This window comes from Rousettus aegyptiacus, unplaced genomic scaffold, assembly GCF_014176215.1.
Source record: "Rousettus aegyptiacus isolate mRouAeg1 unplaced genomic scaffold, mRouAeg1.p scaffold_m13_p_3, whole genome shotgun sequence".
In the NCBI taxonomy this organism is placed as follows: domain Eukaryota; kingdom Metazoa; phylum Chordata; class Mammalia; order Chiroptera; family Pteropodidae; genus Rousettus; species Rousettus aegyptiacus.
This window is the reverse complement of record NW_023416306.1, coordinates 55,439,156-55,461,845: the sequence shown is the minus strand read 5'-3', so window position 1 is coordinate 55,461,845 and position 22,690 is coordinate 55,439,156. Positions and strand designations below refer to the sequence as shown.

The window sequence follows — 22,690 nt, the reverse complement described above, 5'->3', positions numbered from 1 at the left end:
GAAGTATGTTTTAAGAGAGAAATGAGCTACACCAGAGAGAGTTATAGCCTCTTAGAGGTGGGGAGGTCTGTCTTATATCTGGGTGGTGATGGGAAGTTACAAGGGTGGTGCTAGCTGATTGATGTGTGACATTTTTGATTGATAGTTGGCTTAGTTATATAACCTATTGTCAACCGCACATATCCTTACCCAGAATTCAGTCTGTTATAATTAGATCCATGAACTTCCAGGAATATGTATGATCTTATAATGATGATATAATAAGGCTGAGGTGAAAAGAAGGTCAGAGTACTCCTTACTACGTAAGCGTTTGTGGCTGGCCTAAACTGGTTGCTCTGTTATGGTCAGTTATTTCCTTGTGCTCTAGGATGTAGGGGTATTGTTAATTGAAAAATGTTTTTTTTTGTTGTTGTTGTATTTTTTTCTGGGAGATCCTAGAGGCAGCCTTTGGGTTGGGCTGTCAGTGTTGTCGTTCCTATGGTTACAGAGCCAGGCTTACGGTCCCTTCACTTATGGCTGCCTAACTGCCTGACATCATCACCTCAAAAATCCCACTTTTCTTCATCTAAATTATCTAAATCAGGTATAGGTGAGGCTCTGAGTATAATCCATCCTGAGACATAATTTTTCCTTACGTCAAACCTATGAAACTCTAGAAACAAATTAACTGCTCCCAAAATACAATTGTGGGACAGGCATAGGATAACAGATACAGGTATTACAATTCAAAAAGGGAAAAAAGGGAAGGAAAAAAAAAAAGGTTCACCAGTTCCAAGAAATTTTAAATGCAGCTGAGACATCAACATTAGATTTAAAAGCCTGGGAATAATCCTCTGTGGTTTTCAGCTCTATCTTCTGTGTTTATGACTCTTCCCTCTGAGGTTGAGGATCTACCCTTGGAGTCCTCCTCCCTTTTTCATCAGAGGTAGCACGTATTTGCAGCTGAATAGTTTTAGCACCCTCTCTCCTAACTATAGGACTTTTCTGGGTCCTACAGCCTTTTTTCATTTTGATCTCTGTATTTCTTTCAGTCCAAGCTGGCAATATTATTGCCAGTATAAAATTGTCAATAACCTTGTGATTCTCCTTTGTATGCCACAGGAATTTACATCATTATACTAGAAGCTCTTCCACAAGCCTTTCTTAGGTAATCCCATCTCTATTTTTGGCTTCTGCTCACATGGATGAGGGGATCCATGAGTCACATCTCTTTGTGACTGAATACTCTGATCTTCTGAGACATTAGAAAAAGACTGTCTAGCCATACTCCTGCCTTTCTTACCAGAACACTTTTGCTTGATAGTGAGCCTTCTAAATTTAGTGTCTTTTGCAATCTGGATATCTAAGAATTTTTCATTTTATCAAGTCCCGGTTTGTTTTTGATTAAGTTCTTCCCTCTTTCTCCAATCTTTCTTCTTGAGTCACACTATAAGAAGCAAGAACAAACTAAGCCACACCTTTAAGCACTTTGCTTAGGAATCGCCTCAGAAAAATATCCAAGTTCACTTATAAGTTCTGCTTTTCATATAATTGTACAATATAGTTTTGTTAAACCTTCTCCCACTATATAACAAGACCTCTTTTTTCTAGGTTCCAATAATATGTTTTTCATTTCCTTTTGAGCCCTTACCAGCAGTGCTTTTATTATCCTTTCTACCAGTCATCGGCTTATGATGATTTAAATATTCTCTAAGACTATGGATTTTCTCTACTGTGCCTCCTCACTTCCTTCTGAGTCTTTACTAGTAGAGTAGTTAAAATATGTATTTCTACTAATAGTCATTTCACAGTAGTCAAGGCTTTTTCTATCATGCTTCTCAAAATTCACATATCTACCCTTTACTCAAGTCCAAAGCCACTTGCACATTTTTAGGTATTTGTTATAGCAGCATCCTGCTTCCAGTTACTGAAATCTGTATTAGTTTCCTATCGCTGCTTTAACAAATTACTATAAACTTAGTGCCTGAAAACAACACTAATTTATTATCTTATGGTTCTGGAGGTCAGAAGTCCAAAATAGGTCTCACTTAGGTAAAATCAAGGACAAAATGTGCCAGGTATGCTATGTAAGAAATTCTCTTAGACAAGGTGCCATTTGATTGGAGACCAAAAAGTACTGGGGAATCAAGACTAATGAATATTTGGGAGGAGAACATTTCAGAAAGAGAAAATGACAAGTGCAAAGATTCCATGGTATTAACCTGGATGAGTTTTGAGATTTTTAAGGAGTAGTAAAGATGCAAATGAGGTTCACAATGAGAGAGGGAGAGGAATGGAATAAGATGGGGTCAAGCAGGTAGAAAGGCGACAAATCACAAAGGGCTTTGTAGTCTATGGCAAAGATTTGAATTATGTTTGGAGGGAGATGGATTGTACATTGCTAGAGGCTGGCAAAAATCTGATTGTATCTGAAAAGATTACTGTGGTTGCTGTGTTGAATACTAGCTACAAGAAGGCAAGAGTGGAAGCAAATGTTCCTGGGGAAAATGATGCTGACTTTGATTAGAGTGGTAGCAGTGGTAGTGTGAGAATGTGTAGCTCATTCTGGATATATTTCTAATGTAGAGTTCATGTGATTTACATGATGGATTAGATGTGATATGAGAGAAAGAGCAATTAAGAATGACTTCAAGGATTTGGATTGAGCATTTGATTAGTTGTAGGCACCATTTGCTGAACTGAGAAAGATTAGAGAATGAGAGCAAAATTTAAGTTTTGGATATGTTTAGATTGAAATGCTTATCAGACATAGGGATGCTGTGGGGTCTGATAGTCATGGGAGACTGGAGTTTAAGGGAGAGACTGGGGCTGGATATATACTTTTAGGAATCTCAGCACAAAGGTGACATTTAAAGTTGTGAAACTTGATAAAATCCCAAGGGAAGCCATTTTGGAAGAGAATTGGTGCCATAATTGAGCAAAGAGGCATTCTTATGTTTGGAGGTCAGGAGTATGAAGAGAAAACAGCAACAGAGTGTGCTGACAAGCAGGCAGTGGGGAATGAGGATGTCCGAGAGAAAGTGAGGTCTTGGAAGCCAAATGAAGACAGTCTTTTAAGAAAGAAGTGATCAATGTATCAATTGCTGCTGAGAGGTCAGTAAAATAAGTAAATACCATGAAATAACCATTTATTTTGGCATCCTGGAGGTGATTGTGTTTTGATGGAATTGGGGATACAGATGCCTGATGAAAGTTATTCATGGAGCTCCAAGGATCTTTATAATACACCTAAGAAAAAAAAGAATCCTTACTGCAGTTTGTCAAACTTTATGCTATGCAATTTGTGGCTGACTAGTAGTATAAATGTTGGAGTTTCTTTGAAGTTCAGTCATCTAAAGTTCCTTTATTTGCAAAACCCCCAAAATGTACTAGCTTTAAATTGTCTAAATTCCTTACCTTCAATTATCTTCTCATTATAAGGCAGACGAGTCCATAAAAATGGAGAAATGGATATAACTGAGGAAAATTCCATTTCTCTGGGAGAACACAAATCAGTTCATGCAGAATAGTCTGAGAGGCACTTTGCTTTAATGTTTTTTACCCCATTTTCTTATGGTGCTGACAGAGATTGAATGCTCCAGGTCAGAGATTAGTCATAGGGATTCTTTAGTTGAAAATGCCTTCATTCTCTTGAGACCAATAAATATGTTAGCAATTAATGTTGTTTAACTGAATATTCCCTTCCTCTTAGTAAAATTAATTATCAAAACATTGTTAGCTTATATATGACTCCATATCTCTAAATCAGAGACTCTATATTTTGTATCTTTTGAAAGAAAAATAGCATAGCTTTAAAGCACCTAAAGTATTGAAACTCGGAGCAAAAAAAAAAAAATTCTCCTTATATATCCTGCCAATGTTTATTACATTTTTTAAAAAATACAATGTATAAATGCAAATTATTCTATACACTTATATTATATTCTTATGTTTTTTTAATTTCCTTTCCTCAGAGGAGAAATTTATAGAGGGCGTGGGATAGACAAATGCCAGGAGAAGCTGATTGGGAAAATGAGGGTGTAAAAGGAATTTGCAAGATTGAATTTATAATCTGAAACTGTGATTTCTGATGACAGAAATTCATCTTCCATGTAGCTGGCTTGATCTAGGCAAATGTTGAATTTTGAAGGAGTTAGAATTTGCTATTTTATACCTCTTATACTCATGCTGTCTGCCTACTTCCCTCTCGTTGGGGATGTTCCCCTTGCAATGCCGCAGACATATTACATATTTCAGTACCCTCTGAAATTCATCAGTCTTGGTCCTAAGAAAATTTTCTCATCTAGATTATAAAGTGTACGCTTGGATTTTAATCTGGTAAACAAACTATGCTAAACATTTCTTGGTTTAATTTCAGATTAAAATGAAAAAAAATTAAAAACAAAAAATAGCCAACCTACCGGACTTTTTTAGGTTGATTGTAAAAGCAAACAGAAAGGGTGAAAATATATGAGGAACAGTTGGCATGTGGTCAACTCCCAGATATACTGATAAGCGCAAAACTGACTCTAGATGTGTGATTTCAGGAAAGGATTCAGAAAGCTCAGTATTGGAAAATGCAGGTCCCATTAATTGGAAGGAAAATGATTGGTCATTTTTTTCTTTTTGTCATGGGTTTATATTTGCTTTCTTATCCACACTTTATTATTTAATTTCAGAAGGTACCAAAGGGGCTACTGCATGTTCTTATTAGGAATCAGACAGACCCAAGTTCAAATCCCAGTGTTGACTCTTTATGGTTGATTTTACCCAGTTACCTACCTTATATGTGCCTCAGTGTCCTCAAACATAGAAGGGAGACAATCCAACTACATCCTGAAATTGTGATGGGCATTATATCAAGCAATTTAAGATAAAGGACTAGTGTTAAATACAGACCCTGTAGATTTTAATTGAAAATAGAATAATACATATCATTGCAACAAATAATACATGTGATAAGTGTAATAGATATATAACAAAGGAAACTTGTGGAAACTATGTCTGAGATATGGGTATTTTCAGTTATAAGTAGGAAGATTTTTTGATTTGTATTCTAAAATGTTAAGTGCAGAAATATGTATTACAAAAAACAGTTTGGAATCTTAATAGATTCATTCACTAGGAATCATCACGGTGAAAGAAATGTGAAAGATTAATAGTACCACATCAAAACTAAGTATTCACTATATGAGTTACATTTTCATATGTCATTTCAGAAAATTAAGAGATTATTTATCCATCCCAGATAAAAGGATATCATATTAGACTTCATAAATGAATAGCGATTCTGCTTCCCACACTGTCTATCCATCCATCTATATGTATGTATTTATGTTTTTCTATATCCTATTAGATGTAAAACACTTAAAAGTGAATGTCAACAAAATTTCAAAATACAATTAAATTTAGAACACCTTAACCTCAAATCACCTTTGTACTCGATATCAATTTTTCTTTGACATTTTGGAGAATTATATACATTATCACACAACTTAGTCTACAATTTGAGTTAGAATTACTGATGACAAAATGCGGACTTGCAGTAATAACACATATTTGAACTGAACAGGTTGCATATAGTTGGGGCTTCCAAATGATTGTCATGAAAAGTGCGTAGCAGCATTGTTATTTTACACTAGGAAGTTGTGGCCTAGAAATAATGCCTGACTTCATCCCAAGCATTTCGTTCAACCTAATATACAAACAGTAATAAACCTCAATGTCTTCTGGAGAATGAAACTCTGAATCATTTAATAATACAAGCAACAATATTAACTGTTATCAGACTTTGGTTTATTGTAAAATTTAGCAAAGTTTTTCTAGCAATCCCTGACCCTTGCTCTGAAAACAAAAGCAAAAACATGATTATTGCTTATTCTTTCTCCCTACTTTATTTGCGCCACTATAAAAGAAGGGAGAAAAATCATTGTAATAAATAAAAATAGAGATGTAAGAGAGAAAGGCAAATCAGTCCAGATAAGAAATATTAGGAGCAACAGAAATATCATCAAGCAGTTTCAAAATAAGCTTCTTTTTAAAAGGCTGTTATATATAAAAAAAATCACACCAAAAATGTAGCAGCAGAGAAGAAAGATAAATACAAGTTAATTGCACACCAATCCCATGCAAAAGACTAGGTCATTAGCCAAAGCAGTAGTATTCAGAATCCAATTTGGGATGCTTGTGCAGTGCCTGGGAATCCTCTATTATGGAGCTGTCACCAAATTGTTCCAAGTCTGATGGGGTTTGATGGCCTGGGACATCATCTGCCAAAGTGTCCAGATAGCTCCCCACAGAAATACCATCCAGCCCATCACTGTCATCATGTAGGCTGTTGTAGCTGCCACGTAAGGAGGTGCTCTGACTCTCCAATAAACTGCACAGGCTGCCACTGAGACTGCTGCCTCGGCTAGTAATAGTGGCTTTCTCTTCAATCATCCACTTGATGGACTCAATGCTCTCATTGATAACGAGCAACTGGCGCATGAGCCTGACATCTGTGGCTCTGAGATTAACCTATGGAGAAGGAGGAGAAAGAAAAGACATGAAAATTATTCTACATTCATGAAAGACCCAAAATTCATTTGGATTCTATCTCCTTCAGTCCATAATTTTAAATTCACAGAATTAAAATATAAATTCACTTGATCTCAGAATGTTTTTGAAAACTGCTGACCAGTAGTAGGAGTCATAATCAAAGAACTCACTTCCTGCCAGGCACATCAGATTCCCAAAAGGACAATAAAACTTCTCCATCCCTGACCCTAACCAAGATGGTTGGAAATATCATATTGAATGTCATATTCTCTGCTAAGAAACTTATTCTCTCTCTGGCAAGACTAATAGTTTATCTGTGTTTACTTGGGAATACATGTGAATATGTCAAGAGGAAGGGAGAAGGGGAATGTATAGAAATTAAGGAGTCATCATATCATTATTGCAGCAGCTCCTATTTTTTGATTGATAATGTGCAAAGCATCATTATAAAAGCCCAACGTTCATTATAGTAGCAACCCTGAACTACAGGTATTATTATTATTCTCCCCATTTTACAGATGAAGAAAAAGAGAAAAGAGTACAGAAAAGGTCCATATATAACTATATTGACATTAGATAGTTCTGAATAATGCCCAAATTGTTTTAAAATTTCCTGAATCCAAAAAGGAACCAATACGCTAGGCTGCTCCACTTTACAAGATCAAGTGTCTAGATGTTTTATGTAGATCTGATTATTTGCTTCAGATATTTCAGGGCCAGCCCCTATCAAAATTGGGATATGAGGCTCCGTGATGGTGTAAAACTTCCTGTTTTTTCAGTTGGGGTCTTTAAGAGGCCGGGTTCTAGTTCTATCTTTAAGATCCAGGGTTAATTCAGATTTGTAGTTTTCTATAATCATCAAAGGCACTCAGTCATGCTCAAGCCATAAGAGAGAAAGGAGCCTATTGTCTTTAAATGTATATATTCATATCGTAAAAATATTTCCTGGTTAGGAGTTAATCCATAACAGAAGGAGAACTTTGGATTGAGTGTAACGAGCAAACATTAGGAGAGGTGGAAGTTCTACCAATGATTTCAAAGATATAAGATTAGAGATTAAAATACATATGTATAAATATAAGAAGCATGAACTGCAATTTAAAAACCCTTAATTTTGCTAGGATATTAAATAAAGTAACTTGGGTAATTTTCTTAACTTCTCTGAGAAAAAGCACTGAAAATAAATCCTGTAGAAAGTAACATTTCTCTATGAAATGTTCACAAACGGAAAGACGTGAACTTAATAAGTCTCGAGATGCTTTTCTATTTGTGGTGTTGTACCAATGACCTTGCAATAATATTGTGTTGGAGAAGGAGGTTTTCTGGCAGTCTTTATGTTCAAATTCACGCACATACCCCATGAGCTATCAAGATACTTTTCAAGTTACACATAATACAATAAATATTTACAAACCAGCGACAATTTGCCTAGGTCCACTGACAAGCCTAGAAAATCAATATGTGGCAAAGTCTTACAAAATTCTTCAGTTAGACATCTGTAGCTGATAAAACTCACTGTGCCCATTGTAGGCCTGGTGCAATATCAATTTATGTGACCGTTTCCCTAGGGCTCCACAAATGAACAATAGCTGCATTTGTTCATATCCCCACCTTGTCCCATAGAAATATTTTGGCCCATGCCCAGCTCTGGGTATGTTCCTTGTTATTCCCTTCACTTGAAAAACTTTACTCTCTTCTCTAAATCCACTCCATTTTTGAAGTCCTACTTCTTCCATCAAGCATTAGTTGCTGATTCCAGCTTCGTCTGCAGTTCTTTTAGTTTTGTATCTCACAGTATAGCTAATTTTATACTGTCTTATATTGCTACCTTTATTGTGTCTTTTTGCTGTTTCTTCAACTAAGCTTTAAGTTTCTTTTAAGAAAGAAGGTATGTCTTACATTTCTTCCATCTCTTTGTCTGTTCTAAGCATTAATTTTTTTCTTAGAAAGTCATAATTTTTTTTTTTAGAAATACTTATAATTTTAGCATCTGTGAAAGTTAAGTTCTTAAGACAATAATAATACACATTCCCAGCAACTGTGTTATTCAGGGGTTAAAACATATTTAGGATACTTTTTCAGTAATTTTTGTCCGAGCTATACAGTGGCTGCATCAAATAGAAATTTTTAAAATTTTATTGAGCAATATGAATAAGAGGGGTGTAGACTCTGAAGTAACAAAAGCTTCTTTTAATCATGACATGATTTATTTAAATTAAAAAAAAAATCTTTTCTGAAAGCAAATATTCACAGGCCATTGAACTCTTTTAGGGGAAAAAAAATGATGAAAGCAAGTCAGCTAGAACATGTTGATCTGGTCAATAATGATTACAGGTTTACTGAATCTAACTCTCTGTCCTCCCAGTGAGAGAGTAAACAGCTTCCCACTGTGGGAGCGCTGGGCCAGCCGGTTCACACGACTGTTTGTCCATTACCTGGAGCTCTAGGCTGCTTGCTTCACACTTACTGCTTTCTCTTCGAATTAAGGTGTGGTTATGCTACTACTGATGAACCCTGAAAGTATGAGCAATCCACCACACACAGAAATAAATCACAATGTCACTTCTGTCTCTAGTAGTAGCTGCCCCGCCTTTCTTCACGATTATCCCTGTCCTTATGAAGTCTGGCCAAGGATTAAGAAGAGAGTTAGATCTGTCCCATTGACAGGAAACTGTGGTACTTTCACTTGAGATCTTATAGGGTCCTGTGACTTCACTCTGAGGATATTGAGAGTTGGGAGGTCCTCATTATGGTTTGAGTTTAAGTGCCTCCTTGAAGAGCCCCTGTGTAATCAGCCATTCTATCCAATACCCATACCACATTTCTGGTTTCTTTTTCTCTTTATAATATTTATGACTAGTTGAAATCATTCTGCTTATCATTTGTTATTTTCTGTCTCTCTTCCATTAGTATGTAAATATCACAGAGTGCACAGGAATTGGTCTGTCTTGTTTGCCACACTGTGCTCAAGACCTACAACAGTACTTGGCACATAATAGGTGCTCAATTAATATTTATCCAAGGGCTGAATGATTACTTCAGATTGAACCATCTGTCAGGAACACCTCTCCCTTGGGTTTTGCTGTGGGCCAGAATATGTGACTCGAGAGGAAGGAAAGAGGCAGCTTCTGGAAAGAGCTTTTTTGTATTAAAGCATTGCCAGCATGCAATCCCTTTCCTATTCATTCACAGGACTCAGACACTGAGAAACTGGTACAAGGTTATTCCTAGCTTAAATATACAGAATAAGAGATAGGAAGGAAGTAGACTTGAGGGTGTGAATCACTCTCCAAACATTATTCTGTTTGTTCGGAGGAGGCGATTACAGGTACTGGCATATATAGGTGTTCTGTAAACACTTGGTGAAATGAGTTAAACGAAAGGAAAAAATAAACAAATAGGACATTGACAAACAAAAATAAAAACAAAGAAAAACCTATTCTGCTATATGTAAAGGGATGTGGATGTCCTTTCCTCTTTTCTTCTTCAGCCTCTTTCTCTTTACTCTGGCCTTTCTTGGTAATTCAGTGTGGTTCTTCATACTTGCTCTTATGTTTCACAATTGTAACATAACAGGTCTTTGTACTCAAAACTGAATGAATGCTGAAATTTCATGTCATTTTTGAACAAGTGGTGAATTGGGCCTATTGTAGAACTTGAAATAAAGGATCTTGAAAGAGCAAATAACTATTAATAATAAACTTTTCTAGATCTATGTTTTCTTGCAGAGTATCATTTTATTACTGAAAGGATACAAAGATTTTGAATTGGCACAGCAGAATCCAAGAAAGAGAGAATGTGGTCAAATTTTCAGTTAATAAGGGAGTTGACAAACAAGTTGACTTATTTTGTGATATTATATGAGGAACATGGTATGGGCTCCTGGCCTGCCACTATATACCTCTGTGACCTTTGGGCAAGGTGGCTTAGCACTTAAGACCTCAGCTTCCATATACCTGAAAAAAAAATTGTGGAATTATAGCCCAAGCTGCAGTGAGCCACTGGACTCAGTAGATGTAGTAAAGCGGTCTGTGAAAAAAGACTAATTTCTACCCAATAATGAAGATTTAATTTGGCTAAGGAACCCAGCTATCACTTTTGTCAGCTCTTCATATTAAGATTTCATATAAGATGTTAGTTGATAAGAAGATTCTGTAGATCAGGTCATCTCAGGATTTCCCTCCATTATGACATTGTGTCTGTTCTTTGTCATTCCTGTGGCCATTTGCTTACTAAATTGTTTCTGCTATGAGAAAATTATGCAAGCTCTTGAGGAGACAGATTAATCAATGTTGCTGCTCAGTACCTCCTGCAAAGGATTAGCTAGTAAAAACTCATGGCTAAATCCAGAAGTTTGAGCTCCATGTGATTTTTAATCACCTTATCAGAAATTGTGTGGTAATAGTAATTTTAGCTCTTTACACTTGTTTTAAATAAAAATCATATTTGTGTTCTTCTCCAAGGTAAACATACATATCATATTTAATATGTCTATATATTAACTACAATATGCACATGAGCTGCTAAATTGTATCTTCCAAATAGGGACCTGCTCATGCTTATCTTGTCATAATGCTGGCTTAGATAGAACCACAAAGTCATCTCTATCGCAGAGCATTCCTTCACTATTTTTTTCTTTTTATTTGAGAATTGACTAGTCAAATAAAAGCAAGTTATCTCTTGGCTATGTATTCCTATTGTAAATCCCACAATATCCATGACTTAAATCCCAAATGTCCAGCAAGCTGAAATATGAATTAGGAGGGAGACGGACTACTTCACAAGCAAGTCTGTAATCATGTACATGAAGAAAGGAAAATATTAGATTTGCCTTTTAACATTATGCAATAATCCTAATTTCAAATTAGAATAAACCAATCATCACTTTTTTCAGTTTTGCAATTAGTGGAAGTCCCCTTTTCTAGCCATATTTATTTCCAAATATACCGAAAAAAAAATAAAATAAAAAGTATCTGTACTAAATTAAAGAGATGTTGTACAGGCACTCGGAATATTGTTTTTCCAGTAGTTTATCCCAGTTTATCTGCATGATCACTTTGCATAACCTCCTTGTGTCCAAATTGCTCCCTCTCCAAATTTCACCACATTCTCAATTTGATGACCACAGAAGATTTTCTGCCTACCCATCCTTAACATTTCCAGCAGTTTTATTAATAGCTTTATTTATAAAGCACTCCTCAAACTCTTTTCTCAGAGGATTCATAAGGATATTATTGTCTCTGCAGTCTCAGAAGACATTGTACAACATTTCCACCTACTGCTTTGGTTTGGAATGCTTCAGGAGAAAAGCCTGCGGCCGTTTACAAGTCAGTGCTCTTCCACCAAAGTTTTCTTTCACACTCTCAGCCAGTCCAAAATTTACAACAAAACTTGTCTCTAATTGGGTGACAGAGGATTTCATTTTTATATCAGTCAGCTTTATCTTCCTCCATTTATGTTGTTTATATGTGGAGTTGAACAATAACTAAAACAGTTCATCCTTTTCCCTAAACCTTATAGAAGAGTAATTTCCCCAAAGATTAAATTACATGCATAAAAACACTGTCATCAGCACAGCTGACTGATTGATGTTGTTTTGATAAATCAGAAAGCTGCATTTGGTCTATTTGAAAGGGGCACATGTGACGCTCCTGAATCTTAAACATAAATTCCTGCCACCAGGCCTTCTCATGAAATCTGTATAGTTTTGCTGATTAATCCACTGATTATCAAAGTAAGACAGGGAACTTTTTGATCTCATTCCATCAGGTTTTAGGCCCAGTTGATACTGGATGTTTGTGAGGTCAATTCCTTTTCTATATCTGAATACAGTAAAATTCATTATCCTGAGTGCTTTTAGTATGTTCGTGAGAAGTATAATCAACTGAGCTGAAATTCATTTGGAATGATGTAACAAAAACATGAACTCCTCATATTTGTAAAAGGAAACTCACACATACAGACCAGACAAGAAGTATTTCCATTGATTTATAATAAATGTTCTTTCCGCATGTGCATTTTTCTAATTTAGAACTTAAAATAGTATTTTTATGTGGAAGACTAGGATATGATAATATGCTCCTTTGTGATAGCTAGTGGCCATGCTTACACTGGGAGAAAGAAGGATGCAGGGTGATGTGCTGGTAAATACTTAACAACTGGCTCCCTGGGAAAACTATACATACACATACATATAAATACATGCATTTAGTAGTGTACACTTTACAAATAATGCCAAAACTTACAGTGCTTTTCATTGTAAATTTCATGTGACCGATTCTCAGAGAACGCCTTTGTTCATTTTTGCTGAACTTTTTTTTCATGTTTGTTGACCTGAACCTATTGTTGCAGTTCAACCACAATTTAACAAATAAAATTGATCCAAATCTACTCTTTTCTCAGTAATATTATGTCATTAAGACTGTGATCTACTGTTAAAGTGTTTTTCACCACAAATTATATTCATTAAACTGAAACCTGTTTCAGCTGTAACACTAGTTATGTGCCTCAGTACCAGTTATGTCTGAACTTTACTGGTTTGTCAGTGATGTGAGCAACTTTGCCAAATGGTATAATAGTTTTTGAATACGTGAAGAATATTTCCCAATTTTTTGTGCTATTGATAAGGTAATAGCTAAAGACACAACATACTTTTAGTTTTAATCTGCAGTATTAACATTTTCCCATCACTGTTTTATGACCACAAAATAAAAGTCAATTCTGATTTATAGTATTTTTCAATTTCTGTGCTGTAAATACTCCTGCTGTGGTCAATTTCAGGCTACCAGTGTGATGTCACTAAACATCAGGTTGATAGGGGATTCTCAACAGTATAGCATTATGGAGTATTTTCACCCTCTGGATACAATAAATGTTTTAAATAACCTCAAGTAAAATGAAGTAAAATAATTTCAAAGTAATGAGTTTTGAGTATTACCTTTTTTTCATATAACATTTTAATCTGTAGGTTTATATAAATACTTTGTTTTAATAATGATTGTGATTGAAAACCAGTTCATAAAATTGAAAATTTAACAAACAGCTCTCATAGCCCAGTAGAAGTTGGCTCTAGTATATCATCAAAGGTACAGACAGATAAAGGCTGTACTTAAACTACATTTCTGTGATAAATAGATTAGGACATTCATTTTTTCCCTTACATTTTCCAATACAGGCTTAAAAGCTCAATGTAATTTTATCTTTTCCACTACATATAATTTGATGAAAATGAAAAATATTTATACCAAAGTTATCAGTGTTTTTTTTTTAATAGAAAGAGTTCAAATATTGAATGTAAATTATTCTTTAAGCATTTGCATTTTTATATTATAATTTTTGCTGGATATATTTCTAATATATGTGACACACTTCTCCATTTTGGTAAACAGAGCCAAGCAGAATCAAACAGTAAGGTGCCAAAGTATAAAGTATAAACAGAGCACTTCTAATGTATAGTTATTCAGTAGTACACTTAAGAGTTGTTGAGAAAGCAGGACTGTAGTCTTTTTTTTCTTTTTTTTTTTTTTTGCTTGATTCCATGCATCCCACCCCACCCAAATGCTTAAACTCTCTTTCAGTAATTTTTTGATGTTGATATTAGTTCTGTTTGTATGAGTTCTCATGTCCCCTTTTTCTTCTTCAATTTCCTAATTCTAATTTGCTATCTGCAGCCCAGTAGTACTTCAGTAACTCTTAAGTTTTTTTCCTATTTGTTGAATAGAGTAAAACTGAGTTGCAAGGCAAACTGATCTTTGCACTTCTTAGAATAAAATTAAGTGAGGAAGCAACCTCTGCAACAGAATAAAGTGTATGGGCCTTTCTCTCTAGAACAGTGATCCTCAACTTTTAATATGCATATGGATCACCTTGGAATTTTGTTAAAAGTTACCTTCTCTTCGCTAGTTCTGTAATCCTGTATTTCTAACAAGTTCCCAGCTGATGCAAATAGAGGTAGGCAATCTGTAAGATATTTCCCAAATAAGCCACTCTCTCCTGGTATCTATATCTTTGTGTACTTCCCTGTCCTTGAGTGTGGGTGTACTGGTCTACTGATTTGTTTCTAAGGAACAGAATATGGTGAAATGATGTGATGTCACTCCTGAGAGAAGGTTACAAAAAGGTTGTGATTTCTGTCTTGGGCACACTCTCTTACTTGCTCTGACGAGAGCTGTCAGGTTGCGAACTGTTCTAGTGTGAGAGCTACATGAAAAAGAACTATCTCTGGACTTCAGCTACCAAGAAACTAGGCCTGCCAACTACTACTGACTACAGAAGTGAGCTAGGAAGCAGATCCTCCCTGAATCCAGCCCTGAACTGCCTGTAGCCCTGACTGACATGTTGGTTGCAGACTTTTGAAGAGACCTTGAGTCAGAGACACTCAGCTAATCTGTGCACAGACTTCTGACTCACAGAAGCTGTGAGATAACATGTTTGTTTTTCTTTTTGCTAAGTTTTAGGATATTTGTTATGCAGCATGAATAATGATAGAGTAATTTACTATTTGAAAATTATATTTTGAGAGATTTGGAGTTACTCTCAAGGTGTCCAGTGTGCTCTAGAACTAGTTAAATGGCGTTGCCCGGGAAGTGGCTTCTGCAGTGAATCAACAATAACAATAGGACGTTACCTTTTCTAACAGTTTTGATTCTGATTTGGTTCTTTTTGTTCTACTTTGTTTGCTTCATTATTGTTGTTGTTTCAGAGTCTTTGCCAATAGTTACATTTTTGTTTAAGTAATGTCCATCTCCACACTGGATACTGAACCCTCAGGTAAATCAGGCAATTACAAAGACTTGCAGGTACTGAACCACTAGGCCAGTCAAGGTCATGTAATCTATAAATTATTCTCCACTTAGAGTAGCAATAATTGGAAGTCTGATTTCATGATGTGACCATTTGGTGATCTCTATTAGGATGACAGGAATCTATTATTTTGTTGGGTGAGAGATGACAAAATATGGTGAGTTAGCCTATATCATTTGTTTATTGGTGTGCTCATATCCATGTAGAAAATATTCTATTTCTACTGACTAGGAGAATAAACCATTGAGAATGTGTTTTCTTTATTTTCTAGTGACCTGTGCCTAAGGCAAAGTTTCATAATCCTGTTGGTAGCTATGCATATAATTGAAAAAAAATTTTACTGCTCATTGATAAGAAAATGAAATATTTTCCCACTAATAGCATATATTAATAAATTATAAAGTCCCTTAAGAAAAAAATTTTCTAATTATAGAGGGTAGTACTTGCAAAATTTAATGTACTCCCAGAACTTCAAGAAAGTAAAGAAAAAACAAAAAAGACCAAAGATTGAAAACTTCAATAAACTGAATGTACCAAATCTGGTAGGTAAACAAAATAAAACTCAACAGAAACAACAACAACAAAAATTATTTACGGATAGTGCTAGCATTTTTGTAGAAAATCAAAGTGAATCTTTAAACATGAATCAGTTTAGGAATTTTAGGTCATACATAGCTAAATATCTTTTTTTAAAAAAATTCCTTCAGGATAGAGAATAAGCATAATTTTATTTTATTTTTTGAGATTTACATTTATTTTCTAATAAAGAGACTAAATGTTAATTTCCTGCATTTCTTATACTAGTTTAATAAGTGAAGAGAGAATATTGAAATACTGGCCACCATTGTTATGGAAATCTTTGTTTTCCATATTAATTGTAACAAAGTGACTATATCTATGGGTCATTATAATGAACATATTAATTTTATCATCTACAAAGGTGTGAAAAGTTTGTTTTTGGTGTGAAGATCTTGTAATGCGTAAGCTTTGCTGTACTAAAATGCTTGTATATGACAGACAGTGGTTACTCTCTCTAGTTTCTCTCTAAAGAGTATTAAGTTTGATTAAAAATTATGGCTTAACTGGGTGTTTGAGACTATACTGGGAATAATCATGGCAAAGAACTATAACTAAAATGAGGTTTTGTATATCAAGGAAGAAAGTATTTTGTTCTTAATTAAAATTGTTCCAGACTGTGGAAGAAGAAAATGAAAGACAAAATTTGACTTGATATAGAAAACTAAATATACAAAAAAAGGTTTATTTACCTTGAATTATAATATTGATAAAGAATATTTCTGAAAATAATAAAATATATAAAAATGTTACTGAAATTTGCTCAGTTTAGGTGGATTTATTATGAGATAAATTTTCAAAGGAGTTTGTGAATAAATCACTGCTACATATATTAATGCAAAGCTAGAACTCTTTTTGCCCTCTGTTGGAATGAAAATTGTTAAAGAAGAATTTAGCTTGCTCATAACAAGAGATAGTAAAAGGTTATTCTGTATTATCTACCCAGATAGCAGAGATCCTATCTAACCTAAAAATTTTCTGTGCTTCCTGCTGCCCCTGGCTTGTCCTTGCTTTTAAAAACATTTTTTTAAAAAATAAGTTTATTTAAAATTGTATTCTTATGTTTCCATACAGATACGATAATGTTTTATTCTAATAACTAAATCTACTTGAATGATACTTAAACCCTTTTAATTTTGCCTTCCCCAAATAAGACTCTAAATTCAGTGGGGAAAAAAATTTAAGATGTTTTTACCCCAAAACTAATTCTTTGAGGTCTTTGCAAAGGCCCCTGGGCAAGGGCCTTAGATGAAGACTCCTAGATAGCAGTAATAGCAATCATAGTAAATGACTGAGCATGCCTGTGTTCCCATAAAAGTACTTACAAAAACAGGCAAGCTGGTTTTAGGCGATCTGTTGCCCTGGGGTCTCAGTCTTACAGGTACTTAAAAAAAAAAGAAAAAGATAAAAAGGCGCTTTCTGGTACATTTAGCTCAGTAATTTAACTCATTATATCTTTCCTAAGAGACTATCTGACTTCTGCTCTTCTATTTCTTCCTTTATCTACCTTCTCTATCCTAATGGTTCACCTCATTAAAAAGATAAATAAATTTTTGGCATATAGTGAATTATCTGTATGAGTCATACTTTTAACTTTTTTTTGGTTCGTTTGAAAAACATACTTCGACAGAATCAAATAATAGAGCCACAGACAGAAATTTTGTTAGACCTGGCAAGAATGCAGTTGGCCCAGAATAGTATAGGTAATTCAGATGAGGTCAAAGAACTTAAAAATGCAACTCTGCTGTAACACAAGTTTCTGTTGAATATCTGTCTCTAGGTCTTTAATTTCTTTTTAACTTTATTTAGTCACTTTTCTCAGATTTATTAGAAAAAGAAGTTACCTGTATTGCATAAGAGGATGTTCATACCCTACATTTAATACTTCAAGTAAGAATAAGTAAGTTTTGTCTTTTCAGTGTGAACCAAGATGAAGTCCATGAAGAATGGATTTGCTCTTTATTTCAAATGGCTTAATCTGATTATCTGTGATTCAGCGTATACCAAATATTGTGATGATTCAGTGCTCATAGTCTTACTGAGCTGTTTACATTTTATTTTCCACAAGTAGTTTAATGATATTTCTAGCACTACATATTATCAAGGACTAAATTTATGTGCTGCTATCTTTAGTCTTTTAAAAATTAAAGTGTTTAAACTTCCCTTTGCACACCATTTTTAAAAATTGTGCTTTATTAATTTTAAATGGAATTAATCAATTATTGAAATGATATTGTCTAAAGCATTATATTCATTGTTCCAATATAGTATTCTCTTAGAATTTTACTTTAATTAAAATTGACGATTTTACCCGAATATATGAGATTTCCTTTGACAGTAATGTAATTTGTCACATTTATATCTATATTGACTATTTCCAGCAGAAATAATATGTAAAGAGATTTAAAACCGAAGCAATCACTGATTTGTTATTTATTTACATCAGTGATGCCCTGTGACCTAACTATCTATTAATGGTGTAGCTTAGTAAGAATAGCAAGGAAACCTAAAATTTTGGGTTCTAATCTTGGTTTCATTACTAACCCTTTGCCTTGTAACAAACCACCTAATCTTCCCATGCCTATATTCCTGTCTGTTAGATGAAAATATTCCTTTTGGCCCTACAATTTCTTGATTCTTGGAAATATATAGACAGTAAAAGTATATGATCAGTACATTTTGCTAAGAAAAGAGGTTTATTTATGTGACCAATAGAACATAGTTGGAATGATCTTAACAGTTTTATTCTGGGAGGTGACTACATCAGTAGAAAGAGTTAACATGAACAAAGGGGATTTTTCAAGGTAGAGAATTTTTAAAGATATGGGAGAAAACAAACACATTGGTGACAATTGAATATAAAGACAAATTACAAAGAAATAGTAAGCATGAACTCCTGTGGAGTGGTGGGTTTATTCTATCCATTAATCTCCATTTTTCTAACTAGGATTATTATTAGTGTTAGGCAGTTAGTCAGACATTAGCGACAGGGAACAAAGGAATATGGGCCCAGCCAAGAGACCTCCCAAAGAACACCCTGGTGGTGGTAGAATTCTGGGTACGCACAAGCGCAATAGACAGAGCTATTGCCTAGTGTCAATCAGATGTCAATCAGAATGACCTCACTTGCCAATCACCTAGGAATGCCTTTGAAATCACTCATCATGCCCCAAATATAAGGCAGACATTCCTATTTCTGGGTCCTCTTTGCCCTTCTGGGCTCTCCCCCTTTTTGCCTTTCCAGGCTTCCCTTTTTGCCCCTTTTTGCCTTTCTGGGGTTTCTCTTTGGTGGCCTTTTTGTGGCCTTTTTCCCCCTTTGTATCCATTTCGTCCCCTTTGTGTTAGTTACAGTGCTGGGACCATGTGCCTTCTTGGGGCATACTTTGTCTTTCTAAAACATATTTTTAATAAAACTATTAAATTTCAATGATCTGTGATTCTTCACTGCTGTCATTTGAAGAAGAAGCGAGGAAAATGCTAACTACAGGTCTGTGCCATCGTTATCCCTCTCCCTCTCACCTACCATTGGGGATACAGCAAACTCTGATCATTCCCAACAGTGACATTAGTACATGACAAATCAATAACCACATGCTGAATGAAGAAATGGATGATAAAGGGAAAAATAAAAACAAAATCAAACCAGGAACATATATATGTGCTAATGTAGTAGAAAATAAGTATGGATTAATTTTCTTTGGAAAAAGAAGATATATGTCAGTTCAATAATGAAAAAATAAGGTAGATTTAGATATAGAGAGATCGGTATGGGTGGCCTATGCCAAGAAGAACACTGTAATTTGAGCCTGCAATGAGGAAAATTAGCAAAGGACTGAAGATGTAAAAGCTCATTTCACACTTAGTTAGTGGCAAGCCAACCAGAGGGGCTGAGAATCTAGAATGTAGTGGAAGGTGAAGGTAAAAAGGAAATTTGGAGGCATATTATCTCTTAAGTATTGAGCAAGGGTAATTTTGGAAAATGCCATGAAAGTTCATTCAATAGTAGAACTCACCACTCTGCAAAAGCTCTTGATCAGAGTATTACCTCACTACTGTGCTCTGGGTTACTGACTTTTAGCTACCCTCAGAAAAGTGTAAAGGAATTTCATTAGCATCTCAGGCCTATTCTTTAGTTTGGACAAAAATTTACTAATTGCAACTTCCAGGACTATTTTGCTAAACTGTGAGTAACCAGCTATTTCATTTTCATGAATCCAAAATGATAGATTCACTCTTAGGGGGAATTAGCCTGGGAATTCAAAAACTGCTCATTTGTACATGTAAAGCAGGGCCATTTTCCATTTTTCCATCATAGGGCTGAAGTGCTTTTCAAGTATATGCCATAGAAAGGCCAAGGCCTTGTCTCCATATTCTTACTCTGCTCTTCCATTTCCTTCCCACAAACCCCAGTCTTATTCTTAAAATTTTCATGACAAATATGTTCTTTCTCTTGAGTTTTGACTTGTTCTCCCAATTCGGGGACATATCAAAGTACCTCTGAAGTTTGTGCTTATTCTGCCCTTTTTTTTTTAATGGAAAGAAAAAGAAGTTTGTTACATGCCTTTCAAATACAATAACATTAATTGCTCTTTACTTAATTGTTATACACACTTTGTTTTAAATGAGTCCATTTAAAAATGTTAAAGATAGCCTTCTTTTTGAAATTGTATCTTTGTAGCAGTTTAATGAAGATAATATAGTAAAATTATCTTTAAGTGATAAATGATTTAAGAATCCCATATTTCCCTTCAGGAAAAAAAAAAAAAAGAGGTCTGGTGCAGCATTCTAAGGAACAAGGATACAAATTCTAAAGAAATATTTCCAGGTACTCCGAATTCATTTCACAATGAGCAAGTTTCAGAACAACTTTAGCCATCTTTAATATACTTAACCACCTTTAAAATAATATCCTAATATTACTTCAGAGATGCAGCTTGACCCAATTAGTTATAGCATACAGACAGTTATTTATAGTTCTAACAATTAGTTATAGATGGTGTTGGATGAAAGGTGCTATGTGGAACTGCAATATGATTATTAAAATTAGGAGATCACATTCTCAAATTATGCAGCTCATTGGGAAAATATTTTTCAACCAAGAATAAGTATTTGATCTTTATTGCTATGTAAAAGCCCTAAATATTTTCAGTTGCCCTTAAACCTTAGATTTCATAATTAACTTTATGCCTAGTCAAAATTAAAATAAGAGGTATCAGTTTCTGTTTGAGCTTGTCAAGAAATACTACCATCCAGATACTATTTCTTTTTCATTGTGAAAGTTACAAACGTATCAGACTTTCAGATGATATTAACAGATTTTTGCTCATACATACATTATGCCACTATAATCATAATACCATAATATAATTTAATGGGTGTATACACACACACACACACATATATGTATACAGATATTATCATGTAGAGAGAGTTTACCAAGTGCTTTCTCTAAAATCAACTAAGAAACAACAGATTTTATCTATCTATCTATCTATCTATCTATCTATCTACTTATTTATTTTCCTTTTGGACTCGGTATGTTTGTGCATTTCTTTGCTATCCCAGACAGATTAGTACCCTAGAAAAAACATGGGTTTGGATCTTGAAAGACCAGGAATAAAATGCAATTCTTCTTATAATTAGCTTCTTGGATTTTAGTCAGGTGGACATGTTACTTAATTTTTTCTCTACATCAATTATCTAATCCATAAAATGGATTACTCAGTTAGTATGGTTGGAAAAACTTCATGAGATGATGTATATAAGTAGCATAGAGCCTGGCCCAGTGGTGCTCAAAATTTAGTTACCTCCTGAAGTTTATAATGGGAAGCACCTAGATTCGAAAATAAATAAGATCTCAAATTAACAACCTAACTTAAGGAACTAGGGAAAAAAATCCAAAGTTAGCCAAAAGGAGGAAATGAAAAAGATTTCCATAGAAACAAAATAGAGAATAGGAAAAAAATCAGTGAAACGGTTGATTTTTTTGAAGAGATCAAGAGAATTGACAATCCTTAAACTAGCTTAAGGAAAAAAAAAATAACACAAATCAGAAATGAAAGAGGAGACATTACAACTTATGCCACAGAAATAAAAAGAATTATGTGAATAATTATATGCCAACAAATTGGATAACCTAGATGAAGTGGATACATTTCTAGAAACATAAAACCTACCAAGACTGAATCATAAAGAAATGAAATGTCTAAACAGACCCATGACGGCATTTAAGACAGGCTCCTGGCCAAAATGGCATGTTGGTATATTGAATTTTTTAAGCTAGAGGAAATTGAGAAAACAGCAGAATCAGACTGCTGGTGCTAAAAGACACTGTAGTTAATAATGGAGTCAGGCTACTACATTCTATGAGACATGTGCAGACTCAAGATTGACAACTCACCTAAAATTGTATCAACATTTAGTGGTAGAAATAGGACTGACACTTGGATCTTCCGATTGTAATTCAGTGATATTTCCACATTACTAAAGAAGTGAGAAATATTACATTGTTGTTTGATCTGTGTGACATTAACCTTTCATATTCTATTAACTTTCTGATGGATAAAAATAAACCATATTTTTAAAGAGAAACAATTCTGCAATTTAGATCAAACAGGCATGAACTGTGTAAGTATCAAGAACAATTCTACTCTATTAGGCAATGTCATACTTTAATGTAAATTCTATACATTTTACAATCAAAGATCACTCACATTTTCTGTTAAAGAAATGGAACTATGGAGATATTACAATTATCTAAAAATAATACACCAATTCAAAAAAATAGTTGGGA

General features: G+C 34.5%; 1 protein-coding gene across 1 annotated transcript in view; it reads right to left on the bottom strand.

Moving 5' to 3' along the window:
- Nucleotides 1-5,758: 5,758 nt before the first annotated feature.
- LURAP1L (leucine rich adaptor protein 1 like) overlaps nucleotides 5,759-22,690 on the bottom strand; it is a 38,484-nt gene continuing 21,552 nt past the window's right edge. Inside the window, exon 2 of the mRNA XM_016162956.2 lies at nucleotides 5,759-6,498. Within this exon, the coding sequence (XP_016018442.2) occupies nucleotides 6,124-6,498 (375 nt within the window). The 3' untranslated portion in view covers nucleotides 5,759-6,123. The remainder of the gene's footprint in view (nucleotides 6,499-22,690) is intronic.